The sequence below is a fragment of the Mytilus trossulus genome, chromosome 11 (assembly GCF_036588685.1).
Source record: "Mytilus trossulus isolate FHL-02 chromosome 11, PNRI_Mtr1.1.1.hap1, whole genome shotgun sequence".
Taxonomy (NCBI): domain Eukaryota; kingdom Metazoa; phylum Mollusca; class Bivalvia; order Mytilida; family Mytilidae; genus Mytilus; species Mytilus trossulus.
Window position 1 is genome coordinate 4,863,079 of NC_086383.1, and position 23,503 is coordinate 4,886,581.

Below are 23,503 nucleotides of genomic sequence, written 5' to 3' on the forward strand. Positions count from 1 at the left end.
AAGGAGGCTAACCATGTTTAGGATTGTAACATGACGTAGGTTTTACATGTTTAGGATTGTAACATGACGTAGGTTTTACATGTTTAGGATTGTAACATGACGTAGGTTTAACATGTTTAGGATTGTAACATGACGTAGGTTTAACATGTTTAGAGAAGGAATGCCTAGAGATTTATTTAAACAGATTAAAAATACAAAACATGTAACAAAATCAGCATATATTATATTTATACTTAGTTCGGTTCTATAATGTATAAAAAGTATGGACTTCATCAAAAGTTTAGTTTTACTAGTGCTGAAGGGATCAGACAAAAACTCTTTTTCTAGAGTTAATAATTTTAAATATAAACTTTTAATGAAGGCCATAATTGTAGAACATTAATTGCATACGTATTTTCTATTTTTCTCTTTTACTGGTTTACAAAATATAAATCCTGGAATCACAAGGTCAAGAATAATCTGTTCAGTTATAAAGGAATTAATTGAATGAAGTTTTAATTTTTTTTTCAAGTCTCAGCTGTACTAAATTTGACTGCAGTGTGAATTCGATGTCTCGTTTAAGTAGAATAAAGAATGGAAATGAAGAATATGTCAAAGAAACAACAGCCCGCCCTTAGAGCAGACAACAACCGAAGGCCACCGGCAATTGATCTTCAAGGCAGCGAGACAATCCCGCACCTGGTGGACTCAGGTTGTCCTCAGCCTGCACCTATATAAAATTGTGTACTAGTTCAGTAAAAATGGACGTCGACCTAAACTCCAAAATATATATAAATGGACAAACATACCAGACTAACAAAGGCCTGAGGCTGGCGCAAAAATGCAGCGTGTCTGTTTTCATTAAAGAAAAGAAAATTGTAACTTAATAAAATAAAGATTAGTACCTACTGATAAACTCGTGATAATATTTAATCCATCAACACCAAATGATGTAAAAGCAGTTGTTTCTTTTATTAAAGAGTCATTAGAACTGGGGAAAGGAGATCAGTTACTGTTTTTATCATATTTCTTATAATATTGTCGAGTTTTCATTATGTTTCATTATGTTTGTTTGTCAATGTATTTGCCACAACCAAAATTGTTTTTTGTATGTTTTGCAAATAAAGATATTAAAGAAAAGAAACTTGTAACTTAATAAAATAAAGATTAGTATCTATTAACGGGGCGCTAAAATATAAAGTTTAGAGAATATTTGGCGAAATTAATTTTAAAAACATTTAATGAAAATCAGCATAAAAAATATAAAGAATATTAGTGGAATTGAAGGACTTTTAAGTATTTATGATATACCAACATATTTTACTATTTCCCTTATTTGGTTTATTAGTCGATACTTTTGGTCTTTTTGCATCATTAGCCAATCTCATACCACAAACACGTTGTGCCAAAGAGTATGGTGCAATTTTAACTTCGACAATCATCGGGACAATCATACGTCGATCGTAAATGATGAACGTGTCTTTGGATGTTGAGTATACACATAGCTCTATTTATAAATAACTACTTATTTATACATGTACACACATCAATATTATATAGGACAAAGGACAAGCAATGAAAAATCAACGATCTAATTGGAGAGGTTGTAAGGTAATGTGCTTTGTTTAAAACCAAACTACATAATCTAATGCTTTCGTACACATAAGTAAAAACGAAGTTATAGTTAAATTTATTAAAAGCCAAGCATGTGAATATCTTTTTACGGAACATTGATCATGTTAAAAATACGAGAAAATATATACCGGTCAGGTAACAGTTGGACTTTGTCATGTTTGTCAGGTGTTAGATTGTTTATTTTGATTTCAATCATCTCAGAATGTTTACGATTATTTACTTCCTACATTTTGCATGTCATACAAATACACGACTTTCTTATATAATAATAATATCATGTATATTTATAAGAACATACTAGCTTTAAGTGATGAACAGTGTAAAACCAGGCTTAAATAATAATTTATATATGTATGTGTCCTTTAGGGCTCTTTTGAGGTAAAAACTACATGGGTTATTTCACAGATTTGGATAAAATACAATTTTGAACACGTTGATCTACATGTAGCATGACTAGTTATTGAAATGGAAATACATACTAATTGTAGATATGATGATTGTAAGACGATTAAATGTTTGATCGTGTTTCTCCGATTTCATGTGTTTTATGTATATTTATTGATTGATTCTTTAACCAGTTCTGTCACAAGACATCTATTTTTTTTTTCCCACTACATGCACATTGAGCTAATCTAACCTTGGAATAACAATGAATTACCCTGATTACTTCGAACGTTGTCGCATATATATATTTGTTTGACCCCGTATATAAATACACAGGGTACTTTAAATAGTCAGTATGTTACATAACAATTAATTTGGTACATGTATTCAGAAATATTCCGCTCTGTTGAATAAGCGTTCAGAAACACATTAAACCTGTATAACTAATAAATAGTAAAGTGATATAAAACTGAATAATACAGATTTTCTGCATGTTAAATATTGCTTATGTTGAAATTCTAATAACAAAATACATTTAAAAAAACGGAAAACGTACAATGTAGACTTCCGACTAAATTATTATATATAAATTTGATAGTCTGTTATTTTATGTATTTTGTATATTTTTATATTCTTAGTAATTGATATTAGTACATATTTGAATAAAGTTATATTGTTAACATAAATAACTCGTAATGACAGCAAGGATTATATAGGGGGTCTGATGCATATGTCGTCTACATTCCCCCTCTCGGAACAATCGGGGCAATTGGGTTGAGGGGGTGGGGATGGGTGGTTGAACATTCCCTGTTTTTGCTATTTGCAGCTGGAGAGAGTGTAAATTTCGATCATTGAATCAAATCGCTATAACGTAAAACTGAAAATTGACCATTGTCCTCATTACGTAATAGATTGCCGTTTTACGTTCGGTCCTCAATCCTCAATCGTATGGCCTTATGGCACAACTCTTCTCATTGGTGCATATTACGCCCTATGTGTATCTTCCTCCATGTATTTTCCTTCATGTACTTTAATTTTGTTTTTTGCTGTTACGATTGAGGTTGCGGATGTTCCGGTCACAGGCGCTTGGGTATATGATTATTTTTTATTTTTTTTGTTGTTGATTAAAATATTTAATTTTTCTTCATTTATAATGCATATCTATCACTTCTGTGTATATCTCACCTAGTTTCGAGTGATTTAAACGACTTATTGAAAATACCAAATTTTACTATCCATACTAAGAAACATTTGTTTCTTAGTATGGATAAGTATGGATAGTAAAATTTGGTATTTTCAATAATTTGTTTCTTAGTATGGATAGTAAAATTTGGTATTTTCAATAAGTCGTTTAAATCACTCGAAACTAGGTGAGACATACACAGAAGTGATAGATATGCATTATAAATAAAGAAAAATTAAATATTTTAATCAACAAAAAAAACCAAAAAAACAATTATCATATACCGAAGCGCCTGTGGTTCCGGTAAGTCGAAACTTCCTGTTTTTGAAATAAAGGCCGAAATGATTTATAACTTCCGTTTATATTCTTCTGTGTTTTCGTGGTCTAGTCTTCCTAACAGGGTGCATGTGTTGATCTTGTGTATTGTAATTTCTTTTGTAATTTGGTGGTACATTTCTTCTCTATAACTCTCGTAGTTGGGGCACTCTGTGAGGTAGTGCTGAGTGTTTCCTTATTTCCGCAGCTGCATAAGTCGATGGTGTTTTGCCCTGTGCGTTGTTTATAATAGTTGAGGGCTAGTTCTAAGTTGAATAAAGATGCTGAAGAATTTTTTGGATGGATAGTCAAAGATTGGGATGTTTTTAACGTTTGGTGTTATCTCAAAGAGGTCTCTTGCTGTGTTGCTTAGTTTCCATCGTCTTTGCCACTTCAGCATGACACTTTTGTGTTCACCTTGTTTAACGTCTTGAAGGGTAATTATGTTGTTTTTTGGCAAGAGTTGTGTTGCTTCTTCTGCTGTTTGCTTTGCCAATAGTCCGCTTCATCGTTCCCTTGAATATTTGCATGTCCTGATGTCCATAGGATGCACATTTCCATCCCTTTAGTTCTTAGGTCCTCGATGTGTTCTCTGATGTCTCGAATCACATCAATATAGGATTTGGGGGCCCAATTTAGAGTGAGAAGTGCTACTGCACTTTGACTGTCAGAGAAGTGTGGTGATGGTGTTGTGTAGTCTTTCCAGTATACAAAATTCCAGTACCATTACAATTGCTACAAGCTCTGCTAGTAAGGTGGATCCTCTTTGAGCGACAGGTCTGTGTAGTCGTATGGCTGGTCTTGAGTCTTCTGTGTATATGATTGCACTAGCTCCACATGGTCCAGGGTTTCCCATGCATGATCCATCAGTGTATGCAGTTGCTTGGTTATTGGCTGTGTTACCTATTAATTCTGTCATGACTGTTATGCATAGTTTCTTTTGTTCTGATGTTCTTGATTTCGAGCTGCCGAGTCTGTTCCAGTATGATGGTGTTTTTTTGTTCTTGATGTTTCTCCAAGTCTATAAGTAAATTCCGGCTCTATTAAATCGATGTTAATGCCAGTTTCTTTGTCCATTTCAAATGACTGACATAGCGCTTTGCCCATTGGTGTTATATGGATGTCATGGCCTATTTCCTCTTGATAATTTATAAGTTGTTGTTTAATAGGTTCTTTTATGTACGGAAGCCGATAAGGGCCATTCAAAAAAAATATGTTATGTCGTTATTACGACATAGCATGTCGTAATTTCGACATAACATGTCGTTATTACGACATCGCTATGTCGTAATTTCGACATACCATGTCGTTATAACGACATCGCTATGTCGTAATTTCGACATATCATGTCGTAATAAGGACATCACTATGTCGTTTTAACGACATAGCTATGTCGTAATAACGACATTGCTATATTTAAAAGAATATGTATTATGATTGCCAAGAGACTGAATGACACAGAAATTAACAACTATATTCGTCATCATAACGTCCCCGATAATTATAAAAGCCCCCGCATAGTCAGCTATAAAAGAGGGAGGAAAAATACCAGAGGGAGAGTCCCCGAAATGCTGTGTGGCAGACAGTGTTATTATTCAATTATTAGCTCCCTTGGTAAAACTCCAAATTTAATATTTAATGTATTATATTGTTAAATAATTTACATGAAGCTTAATAAGTATATATTTGTTAATTGCATAGCTTTTGCTATTTGAATTCATTGATTAAAGATATTTATTTATATTGTAAAGTTTAATATTTGCATCGTCGCAAAATCTTTGGTTACCTTCTTTGGATACCTTCAGTAAGAAACTTATATATGTTATAGATACCAATTTAGAATAACATTGCCCATCGTATGGGGCTGTACAGCCAGATAAAGTCGTTTAGATTATCAAGTTAGGGACGACATGAAAAGATGGATGTACGATAACAAATCTTAAATCAAATAGTTTGGGGAGGGGGGTTGAACTGATGCAAATTTTCGATAACCTACATTGAATTTTACATATATCTATATTGGAAAATCAGTTTTTCCCAAATTAATTTAAGATGGGAGTGGGGGGTTCAGTGAAAAAACTATGTGAATTAAGTTTTTTTATCCTTCATTGAACTTTTGATGTCGTCCCTTACCGGTCATAGAATAGCTACATTGTATGCAGTCACACATGTTGGAAGAATGAAATGAGGAATTATTAGAGGACTGAATTTGTTCAACCAAGTCAAGCCAAGCTTTCCATCTCCCTTTAAATAATCGCAAACTACATGGCTTCTTGGTATAAGGATGTATTGAAGTATTGATTGCTCTATTTCTACTTTCAAACGTTGGGCACGCGCGATTTCCCATCTTCGCTAGCCAAGGGTTACGATCCACTCCCGCTCTCTTCACTCGGGAGTGGATCGTAACCCTTGGCTAGCGAAGATGGCGATTTCCCTACAACCCCTAGGATTTAAAACAGAATCTTCGAAATTTCACCCGCAAAACAAAATAAAAATGTTAGAAAAAACGAACCAATATTAAAACAAATTCAATATATGTTTTGAATTATGTTTTTACAGCTCTTGATCATATACTAAGTAATATCTAGTATATTTGAGGATTAAAATAAGAAAGCTATGTGAAAAAAAACCGGATGTCCCCGTTCAACGTTACATTTATGAAAAACTGTTTTAACTCTTATGTATAGTGATCCTATTTCTTATTCTCTGATATTCTTGATTCTTGACAGGAACAACGACATGTGTCGGTTCTTTGTGGCGTTAAAGCCGTTATTTTACCAAATTTCATTTGACTCGACTGCATATTATAGCAGAAAATGAATAAAAATAGTAAGACAATAATAATATCTGACAAAAGTACAAATATTTGTCTCATGTGAGTTCAAATATTGCTGATTCAATAAAATCTTCTCTACACAGTCGTTTTTCAAACGGAAGCCATTTTGTCCAAGTTGATATTTCATTTTTCAAAGCAGTTAACACGTATATTTATATAATTGATCAAAACAAAAGTTAGATATACGAAGAGTAAAAAATGCCAAGATTCTTTCCTTATTAACTACATATTTGGGTCTTAAAGGAATAAAATGCTTCCATACATTACAAAACGGTCGCCAATTTTTACAAACGTCTGAAAACGTCTAAAATCCTAAAGACGCTAATTTCCGACGTTAAATGTGCTAAAGTTTCATTTAAATGTTTATGATGATTAAAACAATTCGTGTTATGAAATTTGGAAAAAGATGTTGATGATTGCTGCCGAAAAAAAGAATAGTGCATGTTGCTATAGACTCTGCCCGGGGAAATAGGTTCGACACAGGTTAAATTTTGCAATTTTTATTAATTGTATAGCTTTTAACGATTTATTTAAAAGAATTTGAAAATGCATGTGGGAAAAATCCCATTATATAAAATAAATTGAAATCTATGTTACGGAAGTACTCCGAAATAACCGGGCTGAAGTACGTCCATTATTCATAGTTCATTATTCATTATTCAATAATGAATAATGACATAGTTCATTATTCACTATTCAATATTGAAAAATGAATAATGAATAATGAAATGGTTTATGTTTCATTATTCAAATTGAAGCGGTGAGTAGTGAAAAAAATATAAAAAAATTTGACCGTGACACTATAGCTATATTTTGATTCGTAATGACCATAAGAGGGTTTACGGACGACCTAAATGCCACAATATGCATAAAAATGAGGAAATATAAAAAAGAAGATGTGGTATTATTGTCAATGACACAAACATCCACAAAAGACCAAAATGACACAGACATCAACAACTATAGCTCACCGTACAGCCTACAACAATGAGCAAAGCCCATACCGCATAGTCAGCTATAAAAGGCCCCAATAAGACAATGTAAAACAATTTAAACAAGACAACTAACGGCCTCATTTATTTAAAAAAAATGAACGAAAAACAAATATGTAACACATAGACAAACGACAACCGCTAAATTACAGACTCCTGACTTGGGACAGACACATACATAAATAATTCGATGGGGTTAAAAATGTTAGCCAATTTTGAATAATGAAATGGATATTTTGAATAATGGAATGGACTGCCGCGAACTTTTAGCCCCTCATTATAGATTAACTTTATACCTCATTCGAAAGCTTATAACAAAAGGAACAAAATGTATATAGTCAACATGTTCCGCAACGCATATTACAGGACTTAAATGTCGAAATACGCGTGACAATTAGGAAATAGCCAATTTTGAATAATGAAATGGATATTTTGAATAATGGAATGGACTGCTGCGACCCTTTAGCCCCTGATTATAGATAAACTTTATACCTCATTCGAAAGCTTATAACGGGAGGAACAAAATGTATATAGTCAACATGTTCAGCAACGCATATTAGAGGTCTTAAATGTCGAAAAACGCGTGAAAATTAAGAAATAGCCAATTTTGAATAATAAAATGGGTATTTTGAATAATGGAATGGACTGCTGCGACCTTTTAGCCCTTCATTATAGATTAATTTTATACCTCATTCGAAAGCTTATAACAAGAGGAACAAAATGTTTATAGTCAACATGTTCCGCAACGCATATTACAGGACTTAAATGTCGAAATACGCGTGAAAATTAAGAAATAGCCAATTTTTAATAATGAAATGGATATTTTGAATAATGGAATGGACTGCTGCGACCCTTTAACCCCTTTATTATAGACAAACCTTATACCTCATGCGAAAGCTTATTACAAGATGAACAAAATGTTTATAGTCAACATGTTCCGCAACGCATATTAGAGGACTTACATGTCGAAATACGCGTAAAAATTACGAAATAGCCAATTTTGAATAATGAAATGGATATTTTGAATAATGGAATGGACTGCTGCGACCCTTTAGCCCCTGATCATAGATAAACGTTATACCTAATTCGAACGCTTATAACAGGGGGAACAAAATGTATATAGTCAACATGTTCAGAAAGGCATATTAGAGGACTTAAATGTCGAAATACGCGTGAAAGTTAAAAAATAGCCAATTTTGAATAATGAAATGGATATTTTGAATAATGGAATGGATTGCCGCGAACTTTTAGCCCCTCATTACAGATTAACTTTATACCTCATCCGAAGGCTTATAACGAGAGGAACAAAATGTATATAGTCAACATGTTCAGCAACGCATATTAGAGGACTTAAATGTCGAAATACGCGTGAAAATTAAGAAATAGCCAATTTTGAATAATGAAATGGATATTTTGAATAATGGAATGGACTGCCGCGACCTTTTAGCCCCTCATTATAGATTAACTTTATACCTCATTCGAAAGCTTATAACAAGAGGATCAAAATGTTAATAGTCAACATGTTCTGCAACGCATATTACAGGACTTAAATGTCGAAATACGCGTGAAAATTAAGAAATAGATAATTTTGAATAATGAAATGGATATTTTGAATAATGGAATGGACTGCTGAGACCCTTTGACCCTTTATTATAGACAAACCTTATACCTCATTCGAAAGCTTATTACAAGATGAACAAAATGTATATAGTCAACATGTTCCGCAACGCATATTAGAGGACTTAAATGTCGAAATACGCGTAAAAATTACGAAATAGCCAATTTTGAATAATGAAATGGATATTTTGAATAATGGAATGGACTGCTGCGACCCTTTAACCCCTGATTATAGACAAACCTTTTACCTCATTCGAAATCTTATCACGAGAGGAACAAAATGTATATATTCAACATGTTCCGCAACGCATATTAGAGGACTTAAATGTCGAAATATGCGTTAAATTTAAGAAATAGCCAATTTTGAATAATGAAATGGATATTTTGAATAATGGAATGGACTGCCGCAACCTTTTAATTCCTCATTATAGATTAACTTTATACCTCATTCGAAAGCTTATAACAAGAGGAACAAAATGTATATAGTCAACATGTTCCGCAACGCATATTACAGGACTTAAATCTCGTAATACGCGTGAAAATTAAGAAATAGCCAATTTTGAATAATGAAATGGATATATTGAATAATGGAATGGACTGCTGCGACCCTTTAGCCCCTAATTATAGATAAACTGTTTACCTCATTTAAAAGCTTATTTCAGGAGGAACCCAATGTATATTGTCAACATGTTCTGCAACGCATATTAGAGGACTTAAATGTCGAAATACGCGTGAAAGTTAAAAAATAGCCAATTTTGAATAATGAAATGGATATTTTGAATAATGGAATGGACTGCTGCGACCCTTTAACCCCGAATTATTGACAAGCCTTATACCTCATTTGAAAGCTTATTTCAGGAGGAACACAATGTATATAGTCAACATGTTTTGCAACGCATATTAGAGGACTTAAATGTCGAGTTACGCGTGAAAATTAAGAAATAGCCAATTTTGAATAATGAAATGGATATTTTGAATAATGGAATGGACTACTGCCACACTTTAACCCCTAATTATAGACAAACCTTCTACCTCATTCAAAAGCGTATCACGAGAGGAACAAAATGTATATAGTCAACATGTTCTGCAACGCATATTAGAGGACTTAAATCTCGTAATAAGCGTGAAAATTAAGAAATAGCCAATTTTGAATAATGAAATGAATATATTGAATAATGGAATGGACTGCTGCGACCCTTTAGCCCCTAATTATAGATAAACTGTTTACCTCATTTGAAAGCTTATTTCAGGAGGAACCCAATGTATATTGTCAACATGTTCCGCAACGCATATTAGAGGACTTAAATGTCGAAATACGCGTGAAAGTTAAAAAAATAGCCAATTTTGAATAATGAAATGGATATTTTGAATAATGGAATGGACTGCCGCGACCCTTTAACCCCGAATTATTGACAAGCCTTATACCTCATTTGAAAGCTTATTTCAGGAGGAACACAATGTATATAGTCAACATGTTCTGCAACGCATATTAGAGGACTTAAATGTCGAGTTACGCGTGAAAATTAAGAAATAGCCAATTTTGAATAATGAAATGGATATTTTGAATAATGGAAAGGACTACTGCCACACTTTAACCCCTCATTATAGACAAACCTTCTACCTCATTCGAAAGCGTATCACGAGAGGAACAAAATGTATATAGTCAACCTGTTCCGCACCGCATATTAGAGGACTTAAATGTCGAAATACGCGTGAAAATTAAGAAAAAGCCAATTTTGAATAATGAAATGGATATTTTGAATAATGGAATGGACTGCCGTGACCTTTTAGCCCCTCATTATAGATAAACTTTATACCTCATTCGAAAGCTTATATCCAGAGGAACAAAATGTATATAGTCAACATGTTCCGCAACGCATATTACAAGACTTTAATGTCGAAGTATGCGTGAAAGTTAAGAAAAAAACAATTTTGGATAATGAAATGGATATTTTGAATAATGGAATAGACTGCTGCGACCCTTTAGTCCCTAATTATAGATAAACTTTATACTTCATTCGAAAGCTCATATCAAGCGTAACTAAATGAATATTGTCAACATGTTCCGCAACGCATATTTGAGGACTGTAAAAATGTCGAAATACGCGTGAAAATTTAGCAATAGCCAATTTTAAATAATGAAATGGATTTTTTGAATAATGGAATGGACTGCTGCGACCCTTTAACCCCTAATTATAGATAAACCTTATACCTCATTCGAAAGCTTATAACAAGAGGAACAAAATGTATATAGTCAACATGGTCCGCAACGCATATTAGAGGACTTAAATGTCGAAATACGCGTAAAAATTACGAAATAACCAATTTAGAATAATGAAATTGATATTTTGAATAATGGAATGGACTGCTGCGACCCTTTAGCCCCGGATTATAGATAAACTTTATACCTAATTCGAAAGCTTATAACGAGAGGAACAAAATGTATATAGTCAACATGTTCCGCAACGCATATTAGAGGACTTAAATGTCGAAATACGCGTAAAAATTACGAAATAACCAATTTAGAATAATGAAATTGATATTTTGAATAATGGAATGGACTGCTGTGACCCTTTAGCCCCTGATTATAGATAAACTTTATACCTAATTCAAAAGCTTATAACGAGAGAAACAAAATGTATATAGTCAACATGTTCCACAACGCATATTAGAGGACTTAAATGTCGAAATACGCGTGAAAATTAAAAAATAGCCAATTTTGAATAATGAAATGGATATTTTGAATAATGTAATGGACTGCCGCGACCTTTTAGCCCCTCATTATAGATTAACTTTATACCTCATTCGAATACTTATAATAAGAGGAACAAAATGTTTATAGTCAACATGTTCCGCTACGCATATTACAGGACTTAAATGTCGAAATACGCGTGCAAATTAAGAAATAGCCAATTTTGAATAATGAAATGGATATATTGAATAATGGAATGGACTGCTGCGACCCTTTAGCCCCTAATTATAGATAAACTGTATACCTCATTTGAAAGCTTATTTCAAGAGGAACCCAATGTATATTGTCAACATGTTCCGCAACGCATATTAGAGGACTTAAATGTCGAAATACGCGTAAAAGTTACGAAATAACCAATTTAGAATAATGAAATTGATATTTTGAATAATGGAATGGACTGCTGCAGCCCTTTAGGCCCTGATTATAGATAAACTTTATACCTAATTCGAAAGCTTATAACGAGAGGAACAAAATGTATATAGTCAACATGTTCCGCAACGCATATTAGAGGACTTAAATGTCGAAATACGCGTAAAAATTAAGAAATAGCCAATTTTGAATAATGAAATGGATATTTTGAATAATGTAATGGACTGCCGCGACCTTTTAGCCCCTCATTATAGATTAACTTTATACCTCATTCGAATACTTATAATAAGAGGAACAAAATGTACATAGTCAACATGTTCCGCTACGCATATTACAGGACTTAAAAGTCGAAATACGCGTGCAAATTAAGAAATAGCCAATTTTGAATAATGAAATGGATATTTTGAATAATGGAATGGACTACTGCGACCCTTTAACCCCTTATTATAGACAAACCTTCTACCTCATTCGAAAGCGTATCACGAGAGGAACAAAATGTATATAGTCAACATGTTCTGCAACGCATATTAGAGGACTTAAATCTCGTAATAAGCGTGAAAATTAAGAAATAGCCAATTTTGAATAATGAAATGAATATATTGAATAATGGAATGGACTGCTGCGACCCTTTAGCCCCTAATTATAGATAAACTGTTTACCTCATTTGAAAGCTTATTTCAGGAGGAACCCAATGTATATTGTCAACATGTTCCGCAACGCATATTAGAGGACTTAAATGTCGAAATACGCGTGAAAGTTAAAAAAATAGCCAATTTTGAATAATGAAATGGATATTTTGAATAATGGAATGGACTGCCGCGACCCTTTAACCCCGAATTATTGACAAGCCTTATACCTCATTTGAAAGCTTATTTCAGGAGGAACACAATGTATATAGTCAACATGTTCTGCAACGCATATTAGAGGACTTAAATGTCGAGTTACGCGTGAAAATTAAGAAATAGCCAATTTTGAATAATGAAATGGATATTTTGAATAATGGAAAGGACTACTGCCACACTTTAACCCCTCATTATAGACAAACCTTCTACCTCATTCGAAAGCGTATCACGAGAGGAACAAAATGTATATAGTCAACCTGTTCCGCACCGCATATTAGAGGACTTAAATGTCGAAATACGCGTGAAAATTAAGAAAAAGCCAATTTTGAATAATGAAATGGATATTTTGAATAATGGAATGGACTGCCGTGACCTTTTAGCCCCTCATTATAGATAAACTTTATACCTCATTCGAAAGCTTATATCCAGAGGAACAAAATGTATATAGTCAACATGTTCCGCAACGCATATTACAAGACTTTAATGTCGAAGTATGCGTGAAAGTTAAGAAAAAAACAATTTTGGATAATGAAATGGATATTTTGAATAATGGAATAGACTGCTGCGACCCTTTAGTCCCTAATTATAGATAAACTTTATACTTCATTCGAAAGCTCATATCAAGCGTAACTAAATGAATATTGTCAACATGTTCCGCAACGCATATTTGAGGACTGTAAAAATGTCGAAATACGCGTGAAAATTTAGCAATAGCCAATTTTAAATAATGAAATGGATTTTTTGAATAATGGAATGGACTGCTGCGACCCTTTAACCCCTAATTATAGATAAACCTTATACCTCATTCGAAAGCTTATAACAAGAGGAACAAAATGTATATTGTCAACATGGTCCGCAACGCATATTAGAGGACTTAAATGTCGAAATACGCGTAAAAATTACGAAATAACCAATTTAGAATAATGAAATTGATATTTTGAATAATGGAATGGACTGCTGCGACCCTTTAGCCCCGGATTATAGATAAACTTTATACCTAATTCGAAAGCTTATAACGAGAGGAACAAAATGTATATAGTCAACATGTTCCGCAACGCATATTAGAGGACTTAAATGTCGAAATACGCGTAAAAATTACGAAATAACCAATTTAGAATAATGAAATTGATATTTTGAATAATGGAATGGACTGCTGTGACCCTTTAGCCCCTGATTATAGATAAACTTTATACCTAATTCAAAAGCTTATAACGAGAGAAACAAAATGTATATAGTCAACATGTTCCGCAACGCATATTAGAGGACTTAAATGTCGAAATACGCGTGAAAATTAAAAAATAGCCAATTTTGAATAATGAAATGGATATTTTGAATAATGTAATGGACTGCCGCGACCTTTTAGCCCCTCATTATAGATTAACTTTATACCTCATTCGAATACTTATAATAAGAGGAACAAAATGTTTATAGTCAACATGTTCCGCTACGCATATTACAGGACTTAAATGTCGAAATACGCGTGCAAATTAAGAAATAGCCAATTTTGAATAATGAAATGGATATATTGAATAATGGAATGGACTGCTGCGACCCTTTAGCCCCTAATTATAGATAAACTGTATACCTCATTTGAAAGCTTATTTCAAGAGGAACCCAATGTATATTGTCAACATGTTCCGCAACGCATATTAGAGGACTTAAATGTCGAAATACGCGTAAAAATTACGAAATAACCAATTTAGAATAATGAAATTGATATTTTGAATAATGGAATGGACTGCTGCAGCCCTTTAGGCCCTGATTATAGATAAACTTTATACCTAATTCGAAAGCTTATAACGAGAGGAACAAAATGTATATAGTCAACATGTTCCGCAACGCATATTAGAGGACTTAAATGTCGAAATACGCATAAAAATTAAGAAATAGCCAATTTTGAATAATGAAATGGATATTTTGAATAATGTAATGGACTGCCGCGACCTTTTAGCCCCTCATTATAGATTAACTTTATACCTCATTCGAATACTTATAATAAGAGGAACAAAATGTACATAGTCAACATGTTCCGCTACGCATATTACAGGACTTAAAAGTCGAAATACGCGTGCAAATTAAGAAATAGCCAATTTTGAATAATGAAATGGATATTTTGAATAATGGAATGGACTACTGCGACCCTTTAACCCCTTATTATAGACAAACCTTCTACCTCATTCGAAAGCGTATCACGAGAGGAACAAAATGTATATAGTCAACATGTTCTGCAACGCATATTACAGGACTTAAATCTAGTAATAAGCGTGAAAATTAAGAAATAGCCAATTTTGAATAATGAAATGGATATATTGAATAATGGAATGGACTGCTGCGACCCTTTAGCCCCTAATTATAGATAAACTGTTTACCTCATTTGAAAGCTTATTTCAGGAGGAACCCAATGTATATTGTCAACATGTTCCGCAACGCATATTAGAGGACTTAAATGTCGAAATACGCGTGAAAGTTAAAAAAATAGCCAATTTTGAATAATGAAATGGATATTTTGAATAATGGAATGGACTGCCGCGACCCTTTAACCCCGAATTATTGACAAGCCTTATACCTCATTTGAAAGCTTATTTCAGGAGGAACACAATGTATATAGTCAACATGTTCTGCAACGCATATTAGAGGACTTAAATGTCGAGTTACGCGTGAAAATTAAGAAATAGCCAATTTTGAATAATGAAATGGATATTTTGAATAATGGAATGGACTACTGCCACACTTTAACCCCTCATTATAGACAAACCTTCTACCTCATTCGAAAGCGTATCACGAGAGGAACAAAATGTATATAGTCAACCTGTTCCGCACCGCATATTAGAGGACTTAAATGTCGAAATACGCGTGAAAATTAAGAAAAAGCCAATTTTGAATAATGAAATGGATATTTTGAATAATGGAATGGACTGCCGTGACCTTTTAGCCCCTCATTATAGATAAACTTTATACCTCATTCGAAAGCTTATATCCAGAGGAACAAAATGTATATAGTCAACATGTTCCGCAACGCATATTACAAGACTTTAATGTCGAAGTATGCGTGAAAGTTAAGAAAAAAACAATTTTGAATAATGAAATGGATATTTTGAATAATGGAATAGACTGCTGCGACCCTTTAGTCCCTAATTATAGATAAACTTTATACTTCATTCGAAAGCTCATATCAAGCGTAACTAAATGTATATTGTCAACATGTTCCGCAACGCATATTTGAGGACTGTAAAAATGTCGAAATACGCGTGAAAATTTAGCAATAGCCAATTTTAAATAATGAAATGGATTTTTTGAATAATGGAATGGACTGCTGCGACCCTTTAACCCCTAATTATAGATAAACCTTATACCTCATTCGAAAGCTTATAACAAGAGGAACAAAATGTATATAGTCAACATGGTCCGCAACGCATATTAGAGGACTTAAATGTCGAAATACGCGTAAAAATTACGAAATAACCAATTTAGAATAATGAAATTGATATTTTGAATAATGGAATGGACTGCTGCGACCCTTTAGCCCCTGATTATAGATAAACTTTATACCTAATTCGAAAGCTTATAACGAGAGGAACAAAATGTATATAGTCAACATGTTCCGCAACGCATATTAGAGGACTTAAATGTCGAAATACGCGTAAAAATTACGAAATAACCAATTTAGAATAATGAAATTGATATTTTGAATAATGGAATGGACTGCTGTGACCCTTTAGCCCCTGATTATAGATAAACTTTATACCTAATTCAAAAGCTTATAACGAGAGAAACAAAATGTATATAGTCAACATGTTCCGCAACGCATATTAGAGGACTTAAATGTCGAAATACGCGTGAAAATTAAAAAATAGCCAATTTTGAATAATGAAATGGATATTTTGAATAATGTAATGGACTGCCGCGACCTTTTAGCCCCTCATTATAGATTAACTTTATACCTCATTCGAATACTTATAATAAGAGGAACAAAATGTATATAGTCAACATGTTCCGCTACGCATATTACAGGACTTAAATGTCGAAATACGCGTGCAAATTAAGAAATAGCCAATTTTGAATAATGAAATGGATATATTGAATAATGGAATGGACTGCTGCGACCCTTTAGCCCCTTATTATAGATAAACTGTATACCTCATTTGAAAGCTTATTTCAAGAGGAACCCAATGTATATTGTCAACATGTTCCGCAACGCATATTAGAGGACTTAAATGTCGAAATACGCGTAAAAATTACGAAATAACCAATTTAGAATAATGAAATTGATATTTTGAATAATGGAATGGACTGCTGCGACCCTTTATGCCCTGATTATAGATAAACTTTATACCTAATTCGAAAGCTTATAACGAGAGGAACAAAATGTATATAGTCAACATGTTCCGCAACGCATATTAGAGGACTTAAATGTCGAAATACGCGTAAAAATTAAGAAATAGCCAATTTTGAATAATGAAATGGATATTTTGAATAATGTAATGGACTGCCGCGACCTTTTAGCCCCTCATTATAGATTAACTTTATACCTCATTCGAATACTTATAATAAGAGGAACAAAATGTATATAGTCAACATGTTCCGCTACGCATATTACAGGACTTAAATGTCGAAATACGCGTGCAAATTAAGAAATAGCCAATTTTGAATAATGAAATGGATATTTTGAATAATGGAATGGACTACTGCGACCCTTTAACCCCTTATTATAGACAAACTTTCTACTTCATTCGAAAGCTTATTACGAGAGGAACAAAATGTATATAGTCAACTTGTTCCGCAACGCATATTAGAGGACTTAAATGTCGAAATATGCGTGAAAGTTAAGAAAAAAACAATTTTGAATAATGAAATGGATATTTTTAATAATGGAATGGACTGCTGGGACCCTTCAGCCCTTAATTACAGACCTACGTTTTACCTCATTCGGAAGCTTATAAAAAGAGGAACAAATGGTATATAGTCAATTTATTCCGCGCAGTAACAAGGGACAAAAAATCGAAATACGCTTGAACATTTTGAGGGTAAGTTCTGCTTGGACTGCACCTAAAAATCCGAAAATTTTACACGCTCGTTGACGAGGTTAAGAGGGCAAAACGTTGTTGGTTGGGCTTGAAGGGAAAAAGTGGGGGTTGGGGTCGTGGGAAAATATAACTTTGTGGAAAAAAGAAAATACACCAAAACAAATCTACAGATAGAATAAACACAATGGATTGTAAGAATACAAATATGTCTGATCAGAGAGTTAATGGCGCAAGAGGTAGAAATTTTGGAAAATACTGATGAGGAAACCCTCAAATGGCGAGAAGTAGGTCAGGACTCACCCGGGACTGTCAAAGACATTTAAAATATTGACATGAAGTGTTGGTTCGCAAAAGTTATAACCTTGTCCTGGAAAGAGAAAAATATCCGCACTTGGGGATGTGAAAGACTTAACAAGCAGCTGACCACCGTCTGGGCAAAGAGAGAGACCGATGGAGCTGTGAAAAAAACTAGAGGCTCTCAAGAGCCTGTATCGCTTACCTTATTCTACTTAGGTTTTTGAAATCATATAAACAAACATAAAATTTGGCTAAAACTAACAACACAACCTCATAAGGAAAGGAACATTCAGGCTATATTTGATTCATTCAATTCAGTGGTTCTCTAGAAGAAGACTTGTGTATGCATTTCACATAGGGTCCTATGTTAAACTAATTCCCCCCACTGGCGGCCATTTTGGATGATGGATCGGCTACAAAGTAACAACACGTGGTCAGCACCTCATAAGGAACATTCATGCCATGTTTGGTTTCATTCCATTCAGTAGTTCTCTAAAAGAAGTCATTTGTATGCATTTCCCACAGGGTCCTATGTGAAACTAAGTCCCCCGCTGTTGGCCATCTTGGATGTTGGATCGGCTACAAAGTAACAACACTTGGTCAGCACCTCATAAGGAACATTCATGCCATGTTTGGTTTTATTCCATTAAGTGGTTCTCTAGAAGAAGTCATTTGTATGCATTTCCCATAGGGTCCTATGTTAAACTAAGTCCCCCGCTGGCGGCCATCTTGGATGATGTATCAGCTACAAAGTAACAACACACTTGGTCAGCACCTCATAAGGAACATTCATGCTATGTTTGGTTTCATTCCATTCTGTGGTTCTCTAAAAGAAGTCATTTGTATGCATTTCCAATAGGGTCCTATGTTAAACTAAGTCCTCCGCTGGCGGCCATCTTGGATGATGGATCGGCTACAAAGTAACAACACTTGGTCAGAACCTCATAAGGAACATCCATGCCATGTTTCGTTTTATTCCATTTAGTGGTTCTCTAGAAGAAGTTCAAAATGTAAAAAGTTAACGACGACGACGGACGACGACAGACGACGGACGACGGACGCCAAATGGTGAGAAAAGCTCACTTAGGTGAGCTAAAAACAGGCACACAGGGTATGACTACCACGACTTTTATATTTTTAATAAAAATGGTATGATTGGAAGTGTGAGAATATGTTGTTTAGGCCTGAAAATGGGGTTCAAACCATTGAATTGGGGTTGGTAGGAAAAACCTCCTCGCTGAAACTTGACATGGGTTGCTGCATCTGATCTTTAAGGTCGTAGTACTTTATGAGTCAAACTATGCATCATCGATCTGTTCATCATCAGCTAAAGCAGATCTGACACATTGTTCAACCAAGGACTTTTTGGACTGGGCCAAACGCAAAGTATCGTGGTGTTTCTTTTTCTTTTTGGTTACATGCCTAGAAAATAGTGTGAGATCCATTACGGTGATAGCATCCAAGCAAGATAGAAATCCCATAGGAAGGGTGGCTTTAACACCTGTGCCGGTCAAAACTGAACCCAGGGTACTGCTGGTTAACACCAAACTACCCACAGAACAAGCACACAGTGTTACAGGCACAGCTTTGTCCAGACGTACATACGCTGACCACGCTTCAAGTAAAGTCCAGTTCGATAGGTAATCCGGGCGTTTGAAGATTTGAGGTAGAGATCGTTGACACATGGGATTCACTGCGCAAACGCATCCACCACGCTACAGGTACAATTCAGACCTTAAGGCATTGTTGACGGCTTCACCACCCAAACCGCTCAAGGTTCCAACACCCAAGGCTGGTATTATGGTCTTTTGCTATCATGGGGAGTGCCCTTATTTCCAGCCCTGCCAACATGGGTAGATATCCACCTACTTGTTGCGTTTACCTTCATTTGTGTGGTACTCAGCTTCCGATTCATTCCACCAGTACCTTTTTGGGAGAGGCTTGGTAATCTTTTGAACCTTTAGAGAGGTGAGCCAGCTTTGCATGGGACAAACGAATGCAGACTTGGCAGTCCGTTGTAGAAGAAAAGAGGGACGAAAAATACCAAAGGGACAGTCAAACTCATAAATCTAAAACAAACTGACAAAGCCATGGCTAAAAATGAAAAAGACAAACAGAAAAACAATAGTGCACATGACACAACATAGAAAACTAAAGAATAAACAACACGAACCCCACCAAAAACTAGGGGTGATCCGGAAGGGTAAGCAGATCCTGCTCCATAAGACAAGATACTTGTATCTACGTTGGCCATTCTTTTTTATGAAGCAAAGTAATACCAACTCTTTTCATTTGTCTTTTAGTTTAAAATTAGGAATTATTGTGTAAAGAGTAGAAAAGTCAAATGTTTTAATACTGTTACAAGATGAAAGAGAGTTAGATTGTATGTACTCTTAAAGATCTTTGGAATTTTAAGTATCCACATCTGATTCACGCCACCTCTAGAATAGGCAGTTTCACAATAACTTTGAAGCCCGTATTTGACTGCTGATAAAAAAGATGTTAATAATTTAGAAAGGGGTTTCGTGGAGCACTTGGAAGACCCAGCAATATACCGTTGTTTGTAAGGACACTTATGTAGTTTAGGTATCCAATACAGTGATGGAAGATCCAGTTCTTCATCTTTGGTTGAAATACCAAAGGAACAAAGAACAGACCTATGATTATCCAGGATTTCCTCTATGGCAAGTGTCGTGAGGGTATATGTTGAGTTTCCAAGTGAATTGTCTATACCTAATTCGTTTATCAAGCATTTAATGTAATGACTTTTACAGACAAAAACGATGTTATTTGGGGCTTTGTCTGCGGGGACATCAACATATTTATCATGGAAGTCGGATAGGTGTTTAGCAACATTTGGGTCTTTGAAGATTGACGTAGCATGGGCATTGATGGACCCATTCAGTTTCTTAATTCTGATTCGTGATAAGTCATTTATTCATAACTCTTGATCGAATTGCCTACCGTCTTAGTCGTTGAGATATGTTTGCATGCGATTGCTGGTTTGCAAGATCACTGGTAAGTATACTAGTTTCTTGGGGATTTGAATGATTTTTATACCAGGACCGTCTGCGGAAAAAAAAACTCTAAATGGAAGACTGCTGTAATACCATTTACATAACTTATATGGTTGATATAGTACGGCGGCTTTGTGAAAAGTTGGGCACATCCTGCTACAAACATGAAATTTGGCACAGACCTTACTAAACTACTTCTCTTTTATTTCAGATAGTGAGGCATTTGAAAAAAATGTCTCATTTCCGGTATAATTCAAAATGGCGGACATCATACTTTAATTAGCCCAATACCGAAGGCTAGTATGTGACTAGACGTTATGAACATGCTACTATCATGAAATTTGGTGCAAACATTTGTTATGTACTCCTTTGGATATGTGATTAGACGTCTTCAAAAACTCTACTTCCCGTAAAAGTCGACATGGTGGACATTGTACTAAAATAAGCTTACTTTTAGGGAGGGTAATTGAAATGTATTTTAAACTATTGCTACTATCAATATATTGAGCAGGAACCTTTCTTTGCTGCTTGTCATGGATACAATGTATACAATGTAAGACATATTTCTTTAAAACCCTACTTCCGGATATATCCAATATGGCGAACATAGAAATATTGTATTTCATTTTAATATTTAACTTTTTTCCCAATGTAAAGAAAATGTTTTTTTAGCTGGTCATTTTTGGCTTTAAGTTATCCTCAAAACCACTAATTTTATTCAGTTTTATATGTTTAAATACAAAGTTAACACTTCCGGGAAAAAACCAATATGGATTAAATTACAAAGATGAGTACTCAATCCATATCTTCGATGAAGAGTTTTGAATAGATTGATTAAAACAGAATAAAATTACTTAAGTTCTTAAACATCTTAAAAACTACTATTTTATAGCCGCAAATACATGTTTATTCACAATCGGAGAGTTTATTTTCCAAATTTACAAGGATCGTATTTTTTCTTACATCTATAATGTACAAGCTCCTGATCAGATGAAGAGGCCTCACAAAGAGTTGTCCAAAAGGGTTCGCATGGATCATATTTTCCCTTCGCCATTCATAAGCGTCTTGACTAGTTAGCATAGAAACAAATACAAAGTTTGTTACTCATTCGCACCAGCCATGGTATAATGCACGTTTTATACTTGGGGAAAAAGACTAGACCAAGTCGTGGGAATAGCCTCCCTAAGTATTTCCTATTCCAAAAAAACATATGTTTTCTTGCTTCTTTAACCCCATCTAATAGGTTTGTTCGATCTTACAACAAAACCACGGATCGTTCTATCAACGACATTTTTAAATCCATATCTAAAGACGTTGGGTATCAATCATCATTTTAAATGAGAGAGTCACATCTTCAAAAATAATCCATGTCCAAAACGCAGTTCCTTCTCCAGCAAACTGTAACAAAAGGTCATGGATAGATATTAATCTGAAGCTTTTCTCACTTCCAAATCCAAGCCAAAGTTCGTCTGCCCCTATTTCACTGAATAGCGAGACATCAACATCAGTATCGACTGTTCGAGCCATGACTCAATTGAAGTCTGTGTTTCACTGCATCAGACACATGCATCTTGATTCAAGTGTCAGCCTCTTCGTGTGAACATGGTGCTAAGCTTGAAACATCATCATGTGGTGGATAACACAAAACATCATGAGTAAGTGTTGCTACAACTACCTTTTCCTCAAAATGGTTTGAGCAATCTGTTGCGAATGAAAACTTAAAAGTTCTTACTTATTGTCGTCATCTTTCAGAACACTGTGCCAATTAGAGGATTTTGTTGGAACTCTGGGTTCGTCTGTGTATTCCCCTTTCTCTAAATGTAGCTCTTGCTTCTGATATTACTAGTATATCTTATCTACCTCGTGATGTATTTCAAGTTATTCACCATGTTCACATTAACAGGCTGCGATTGAATCATGTTGCATTTGTCTAATGTGATGAAACACGAACGTGCACCAGTCATGATTCGAATAGTCGCTACTAATGATGCTGTCATTACTGTTTCGCTATCCCGTGACAGGGGTAGACGAACTATGGGTTGTGGTTTGAAGGGCAAAAAGCTTTTGATAAATATACTAGTATATCAATTACCTTTCAAATGCACCTGGCAATGAGTGATTACAAACACTTATTGTGGTCCATGTCTTTACCGGTTGTGATATAGTTTTCTGATTGATTGAAAAGGAAAAAAATGTGGGCTACATTGATGGCAATTTGAAGATGTGAATTTAAGGTAAAGAATGATGATTGATCAACATAA

The 23,503-nt window shown here is 34.4% G+C and overlaps 1 protein-coding gene across 1 annotated transcript in view; it reads left to right on the forward strand.

The window, feature by feature from the left end:
- Positions 1-1,448: 1,448 nt before the first annotated feature.
- Positions 1,449-23,503, forward strand: part of LOC134690664 (tetratricopeptide repeat protein 38-like) — a 59,004-nt gene continuing 36,949 nt past the window's right edge. Inside the window, exon 1 of the mRNA XM_063550655.1 lies at positions 1,449-1,590. Coding sequence (XP_063406725.1) covers positions 1,555-1,590 — 36 coding nt within the window. The 5' untranslated portion in view covers positions 1,449-1,554. The remainder of the gene's footprint in view (positions 1,591-23,503) is intronic.